This window comes from Salvelinus alpinus, chromosome 19 (genome assembly GCF_045679555.1).
Source record: "Salvelinus alpinus chromosome 19, SLU_Salpinus.1, whole genome shotgun sequence".
Classification (NCBI taxonomy): Eukaryota; Metazoa; Chordata; class Actinopteri; order Salmoniformes; family Salmonidae; genus Salvelinus; species Salvelinus alpinus.
This window is the reverse complement of record NC_092104.1, coordinates 34,459,031-34,467,242: the sequence shown is the minus strand read 5'-3', so window position 1 is coordinate 34,467,242 and position 8,212 is coordinate 34,459,031. Positions and strand designations below refer to the sequence as shown.

Sequence of the window (8,212 nt, the reverse complement as noted above, 5' to 3'; positions counted from 1 at the left end):
AGATTGTGTACAGATCGGGCTTACCACTTCAGGAGGTGGTCAGGGATGCAATGTGTGCGGATTTATCCTCAGTCTGGACGCTAATCAGGCTACCGAAAGTGCATACGGTGTGCCACGTCATCAGCACTCCTCCCACATATTTTTGGGGGGGCTAAAGTTATGCTAAGCCATTTGCAATCCCTTTAGCGTTGCTTGCTAGCTACAGAGGTTTTCTGGCTAGTTAGCTACTGCCATCAGTTGTGTTATTATACTTTGCCTATTCCACCGTTTGTAGAACATATACTGACATTTGAATATAGTGTGGGAAAAGGGAAGCTTAGGCCCAAAGAAACACATTGGGCTTTTTTTGACAGATTTTGAAGAGAGTGAAACCTCTCGCTTTGCCTCTTCCTCTCTGATACTACGCATGCATACAAGGACCGGACATTTTTTATTGAGAGCTTAATGGAAATGTGCACCAATCGCAAGCCTATCGTCTTACAGTTCAAAAGGCTATAACTTATTATTGAACATGCAAATCCTGTAAAGAAGCTGCTAATAAAACATTTTAAACATTTGCCAAAATGCAATTCATGGAAAACACCATTCTAAACAGCAGTTAGTGAGGAGTTGTGACAAATATTAAAATCTCTGTTAGAAATTTAGAAAGAGGGGGAATTTAATATCAACAACTATGATGGGTTGCTAATATGACTAAGATTGTGCCTTTGGCTTTTGGACAATGAAAGAAAAGTGATATGAAAACCAATAGAACAGGAGCTAAAAGCTGATTAATGGCATAAGGTCCTTATAAAATAATTGTCTCTACGGACAGATTTTCACAGGGCTACTTTGAAGCAAGGCATGCTTCATTATTTGAAGTAAATTAAAGCATTCAGGTTTCAAACAAGTATACTGCATGAAGCTCACATTGCAAAGTGGTGGGTGACTCGCTGATAGTCAACGGTAGGCCTATACACCCGATTGGGAGGCACACTTTAATTACGAGTTGAGATTGAAGTATAAAAATAGCTTCTTTTCATCATGGCCAACAAAGTTTAACAAGCGATTGCATTTAGAATTGGTATTTGTTCCACAATGACTGGGCTTACAAAAGCAGATTTCACTCCAGTAGCCTACAGGCTTTTGAGGAGCTACTCTTGAGCTGTCTGACAGGTGGTAGGCTATTCTGCTCCTCAAACTACACTCTGTATGCTGTGCATGTGTGATGAATAGAATGAATGAAAACTAACACACACACACCCCAATTTAAATTCCACAAATTACCCTATAGACAGATAAGCATGACCAGTCAAATTACCCTATAGACCGATAAGCATGACCAGTCAAATTACCCTATAGACAGATAAGCATGACCAGTCAAATTACCCTATAGACCGATAAGCATGACCAGTCTAATTAACGGTTAACATGCCTAGTTGCAGCTAAATGCTCTCTGGTTTTGGGTTTGCTGAGTGAACAGGGGTAAAGCTGCTTTTAAAATTCCTGCAAATGTGACCAAGCAATACCTCAAAACCATCTGAACAAACAACCTGACTGGAGAGCAAATCTACAGCCAGAAAATATGATCCCTCGAAAAACATTCCAACTGTAATTTCTCAAAATGCACAATTTCTCATGGTTTGAGAATATACAGAAAGTTATCAATGTAATGTTATACTGAGCTGTTTCACTGAATTGACTGTACCATCCAACAACCCCCATGTGTCACTGTCCCCTCTGAACAGCACACTCACTTTCATAGAGGAGTAGTCCTAAGCCTGCGGAGGACTGAATGTGAGGATATCCAGGCCATAGAGATCATCTAATAGTATGTTTTTATTTATCATACTTTATGTACTATAATTCCTAATTCTATGATCCAGGCATTTAACCAGGCGTGGTGCGGACCGACAGATGGCGCCCATCTATACCAGTGATGAATAAATCATACTCTGTCCATCCATTATTCAGCAGCAGGCCATCTCAGCTGACAAAATGGCACATTCACTTTGACCATGGTTTGTGGATCAGCATAGCATTGTCCCTAAAGCAGAGCACCAGTGTGCGGGACAAACATCTGGCTCAGCAGACTAGACAACACAGTGAGGGTGTAGATTGCCCATTGATGGGACAATACTGTCTAGAGCCCTCAAACCCAACTCTGGACCTCGAAGCCAGTTCGTGCATTTTTTTTAAATTGTTCCCCTCTAAAATCAGGGACCGATTTAGACCTGAGACACCAGGCGAGTGCAATTAATTATCAGGTAGAACAGAAAACCAGCAGGCTCCAGGTCTAAGAGTTGGATAACTCTGGTCTAGAGCATAGCTCTATGGTGTGGGGCTATGGGGCTATGGTGTGGAGAGCAAAGTAGCCTAATGATGGAATAGTCTAGAAGAGTAAACAATGTAGTAGTGCTGAGTTATTAGTGCTTTTTGAGGTCGGTTCGGTTAGATTATTATGCTGTAACAGGATAAAACAAATTCATAAGTCTCATGATGGAAGGCCTAGTGACTGGTCATTTACTGCTTATCACCTGTTAACTATCATTTATTCACATTACTTTAATACAATATTTCAGTTATGTACATTACATTTGTTTCATTTGATGACTTTATTATTTAATTCCAAGTCAACTCATCTCTATAGAGCTGCCTATGCTATCGTACAAAATCACTATTAGTTCTTCAAAGTAAATAAAGCATACTTTTATGACTGCTGAATATCAACTTTCAATCGTGTAGATCATTATTTTCAGGTAGAGATACCCCATGAAGCAACTGCTCTCTATCCCTCTCGATGCCGTAACCCTTTGTCTCTTTTACATAGCAGGAGTAAAAGCATTGTAGTGTGCGCATTGAGCTTTGTTAAGAATGGCGCCGGAGAGAATGGCTGCCGTTTTACAGTCTCCTAACTAGAGGTCGACCGATTATGATTTTTCAACGCCGAGATTATGATTTTTCAACGCCGATACCGATTATTGGAGGACCAAAAAAGCCGATACCGATTAATCGGACGATTTTTTAAAAATGTATTTGTAATAATGACAATTACAACAATACTGAATGAACACTTATTTTAACACATCAATAAAATCAATTTCGCCTCAAATAATGAAACATGTTCAATTTGGTTTAAATAATGCAAAAACAAAGTGTTGGAGAAGAAAGTAAAAGTGCAATAAGTGCCATGTAAGAAAGCTAACGTTTAAGTTCCTTGCTCAGAACATGAGAACATATGAAAGCTGGTGGTTCCTTTTAACATGAGTCTTCAATATTCCCAGGTAAGAAGTTTTAGGTTGTAGTTATTATAGGACTATTTCTCTCTATACGATTTGTATTTCATATACCTTTGACTATTGGATGTTCTTATAGGCACTTTAGTATTGCCAGTGTAGCAGTATAGCTTCCATCCCTCTCCTCGCCGCTACCTGAGCTCGAACCAGGAACACATCGACAAGCCACCCTCGAAGCAACGTTACTCATGCAGAGCAAGGGGAACAACTACTCCAAGTCTCAGAGGGAGTGACGTTTGAAACGCTATTAGCGCGCACCCCGCTAACCATTTCACATCGGTTATACCAGCTTAATCTCGGGAGTTGATAGGCTTGAAGTCATAAACAGCGGAATAAACAACAGAAGAGCTGCTGGCAAAACGCAAGAAAGTGCTGTTTGAATGAATGCTTACGAGCCTGCTGGTGCCTACCATCGCTCAGTCAGACTGCTCTATCAAATCATAGACTTAATTATAACATAATAACACACAGAAATACGAGCCTTAGGTCATTAATATGGTTGAATCCGGAAACTATCATCTCAAACAAAATGTTTATTCTTTCAGTGAAATACGGAACCGTCACGTATTTTATCTAACGGGTGGGATCCATAAGTCTAAATATTCCTGTTACATTGCACAATCTTCAATGTTATGTCATAATTACGTAAAATTCTGGCAAATTAGTTCGCAATGAGCCAGGTGGCCCAAACTGTTGCATATACCCCGACTCTGCGTGCAATGAACGCAAGAGAAGTGACACAATTTCACCTGGTTAATATTGCCTGCTAACCTGGATTTCTTTTAGCTAAATATGCAGGTTTAAAAATATATACTTCTGTGTATTGATTTTAAGAAAGGCATTGATGTTTATGGTTAGGTACACGTTGGAGCAACGACAGTCCTTTTTCGCGAATGCGCACCGCATCGATTATATGCAACGCAGGACACGCTAGATAAACTAGTAATATCATCAACCATGTGTAGTTAACTAGTGATTATGATTGATTGATTGTTTTTTATAAGATATGTTTAATGCTAGCTAGCAACTTACCTTGGCTTCTTACTGCATTCGCGTAACAGGCAGGCTCCTCGTGGAGTGTAATGTAAGGCAGGTGGTTAGAGTGTTGGACTAGTTAACTGTAAGGATGCAAGATTGAATCCCTGAGCTGACAAGGTAAAAATCTCTCGTTCTGCCCCTGAACAAGGCAGTTAAACCCACCGTTCCGAGGCCATCATTAAAGATAAGAATGTGTTCTTAACTGACTTGCCTAGTTAAACAAAGGTGGAAAACAAAACAAAAAAATACTGATTTCCGATTGTTATGAAAACTTGAAAATCGGCCCTAATTAACCGGCCATTCCGAAGGTAAGTGAATCAAAGGTAAGTGAATATATATAATGCTATTTCTGACTTCTGTTGACTCCACAACATGGCAGGTATCTGTATGGCTTGTTTTGGTCTCTGAGCGCTGTACTCAGATTATTGCATGGTGTGCTTTTTCCGTAAAGCTTTTTTGAAATCTGACACAGCGGTTGTATTAAGGAGAAGTATATCTTTAATTCCATGTATAACACTTGTATTTTCATCAACATTTCTGATGAGTATTTCTGTAAATTGATGTGGCTCTCTGCAAAATCACCGGATGTTTTGGAAGCAAAATATTACTGAACATAACGCGCCAATGTAAACTGAGATTTTTGGATATAAATATAAACTTTATCGAACAAAACATACATGTATTGTGTAACATGAAGTCCTATGAGTGTCATCTGATGAAGATCATCAAAGGTTAGTGATTCATTTTATCTCTATTTCTGCTTTTTGTGACTCCTCTCTTTGGCTGGAAAGATGGCTGTGTTTTTCTGTGACTAGGTACTGACCTAACATAATCGCATGGTATGCTTTCGTCGTAAAGCCTTTTTGAAATCGGACACTGTGGTGGGATTAAGAACAAGTTTATCTTTAAAATGGTGTATAATACTTGTATGTTTGAGGAATTTTAATTATGAGATTTCTGTTGTTTGAATTTGGCGCCCTGAAACTTTCACTGGCTGTTGTCATATCGATCCCGTTAACTTCAGCCGTAAGAAGTTTTAAAGTGACTCCAAAATGACAATACATTATTTATCATTCATTTCTATTAGGGACAACATAATCCGGAATAACCTAAACAAACTGCAAATGCATCCAACAAGTTTGTAGAGTCACAAGCTTGAGGTAGTCATCGCGTGCTAGGAATATGGGACCAAATACTTAACTTTGAAATAAATGTAATACACTATAAGTGAATTTGTCCAAATACTTATGACACCTTCAAATATAGGGGAGTATACTGTATATGTTTGATTGGGAAGGCAAACTAGGCATTTTTATCAAAAGCAATCACATTTGCTTGTGAAAACACAGAATCCTAGTCATTACTCCACGCGGTTAACCTGTGCCATTTTTGTTTTGAGAGAACTTCGCTGTCAGCCAAAACGGGGCACCTGGCTCACTCCCGGGAGGCAGCCCGATTCCAAAACTAATGCAATCAACGCTAACCTGGTTCACCCGGGGCGCAAATCGAATCCCATCAATGTTCCAACCAACACTGACAAATACACACACCCATATCAGTCAGTGAGCAGAAACAAGCAGCTAACCACCAGAACACTCCCAATCTAATCTGAAAGAGAATGTATGGTGTGGAGCAGGTGCTAACATTAAGTGATAGGCCTCACAACTCCCCGTTGACTTCCCCCATGTAGCAAATAACATTTATACCCTCATCAGAAACTCATATGTTTGGTTCCCTCTCCATTTGTCATCGAGAGCTGGGACTTTGAATGTAATATGTCTGATCAGCCTTAAAATGAAAACCTTGTTCCTCCTAGCCTTGAGCAATAGGGGTTAGAAAAGTCAGCCTATAATGTTGGTAATTCAGGATGAGATTCCAACTCCATGTTCCTCACACCCGCGCCCGCGCCCACACCCTAGATCCCATCTCTTTCAGGATGCAGGCTGACCAGTTTTTAGATTTCCATAATTCTTAACAGTCTGGTAGGCACATTCCAAATGAATCCTGACACCAGCAGTGACAGTACAGCTGTCTGAGGAGCTCACAGCTGATACAGTTGTAGACCATGCCCTCCCAATGGGTTGGAAACAAGCCTACCCTGAAATGGCCTCCATCCTATGGTATCTAGTTAGCCTAGCTGTTTTTGTTTGCAAATTGTGAAATAAATTGGCGTAGATATATTCTTGGGGTTATCAAGAATTCAGTTATCAGAATTTAACAGTATGCCTGACCATAGGATGGAGGTCATGTCAGGGTAAGCTTGTTTCCAACACAAAGCAAGAGCATTATTGTCACTAGCGATAGTTAGGGCAATTTAGTGATACATTAGCTTGCCTGGATGTAATTAATGAAAAAGCAGATCAATTACTCTAACGTTACCTCACCTTCAGCAACAGTTTCATCAACGGTCACTTGATACCGTCCAATGGTGAATACCCGTCCAATGAAACTGCCACCGCTGCTGCCGGACCCAGTGCCTCCTCCACCCGCTCCAGAACCAGGCCCGGAACTCACAAGTTCCCGGCGTGAATCGAAGAACTTCTTCATTTCCCGGTGATGTTAGCCAAGTGTCGACTGGTTTGCAATCAATACCTATTCACAATAACGCGTTGTTTACTATCAGCTTTGGATAATTGAATGACCGTAGCCAACTTAGGCTAACTAAAGCTATCCTCTTGAAGAGCCTGCTCGTTCGATTTCCAAGCGCAACTAGTTACCAATGTTTCGACTGTCATAATAGCAAGCTAGTTAAATAGTTAACTAGCTATCAACACAATGAGATGACACGGTTAAGCGATTTATACATTTCTAGTTAATGTTATTGCTAACCAATTAGCTAATGATATCAACAAAAAAACTATCTGGCTTTGAAAATTGCGCTGACAGCCTGCTAAGTTACTAGCTTCTATTTACACACATCTCCACCCATTTTTCAGCGTAAAGGCATTTATTTCACCAGTTTATCGAGAGCTCTTTCTTGGTGTTAACTCCTGAATCTCCTCCCTGGTTTATATTCGATAATTTGCTGCCTATCTAGCTACTTCGGTGTTCTAGCTACCAGCTAGTAATTCATTGCCCGATTTGCTCCCGTAGTAGACAACGACTTGGTGCAATCAGCGTCTCGTCAGCGACACTAAAAAAGTACTTCCGGGTCACTGAATTTCCGCAAGTTTTCTAAATAAAAGTCCCCCCCGTAATAGTAGTGTCAATAGCCTGTATTTATCCATGTTATATGAACAATAATTGTCTAAACATGAACAATGATTCATATTTGTTCGTATTTAAGTGACATAATGACATTTTCATTACATTTGGGTTTTAAACTTGTTCCAAGGTCAAATAAATGCCACTAATGCAAATCCCTGTATATGAAATAGATAGGTGCCAAGTAAAAGTATTGTAGAGAATAGCCAGTAGGGTCTGTAGAATGTACAGTGAGCTCCAAAAGTATTGGGACAGTGACACATTTTTGTTGTTTTGGCTCTGTACTCCAGCACTTTGGATTTGAAGTGATACAATGACCATAATTCAAGTTAAAGTACAGACTGCAGCTTTAATTTGAGGGTATTTTCCTCATATTGTGTGAACCGTTTAGAAATTACAGCACTTTTTGCACATAGTCCCCCCATTCTAGGAGACCAAAAGTATTGAGACAAATTCACTTATATGTGTATTAAAGTAGTCAAAAGTTTAGTATGTGGTCCCATATTCCTAGAACGCAATGATTACGTCAAGCTTGCAACTCTACAAACTTGTTGGATGCACTTGCTGTTTGTTTTGGTTGTGTTTCACATATTTTTTTGCTGGACCTTTGGGAAAACCTGCTGCAAACAACCTAGATAATCATAATGGTGATGAGCCGGCTGCGCACCTTTACACATTTAAAATCAGCCCATTGC

At 39.8% G+C, this 8,212-nt stretch overlaps 1 protein-coding gene across 13 annotated transcripts in view; it reads right to left on the bottom strand.

Moving 5' to 3' along the window:
- Positions 1-7,437, bottom strand: part of LOC139545414 (AP2-associated protein kinase 1-like) — a 56,803-nt gene extending 49,366 nt beyond the window's left edge. For 12 of the 13 annotated variants that reach the window (XM_071353147.1, XM_071353153.1, XM_071353157.1 and 9 more), the window contains exon 1: positions 6,698-7,437. In XM_071353147.1, coding sequence (XP_071209248.1) covers positions 6,698-6,860 — 163 coding nt within the window. In that variant the 5' untranslated portion in view covers positions 6,861-7,437. Of the gene's footprint in view, positions 1-6,692 lie in introns of all 13 variants that reach the window. The other variant, XM_071353156.1, reaches the window with a different exon arrangement.
- Between the last annotated feature and the right edge of the window lie 775 nt (positions 7,438-8,212).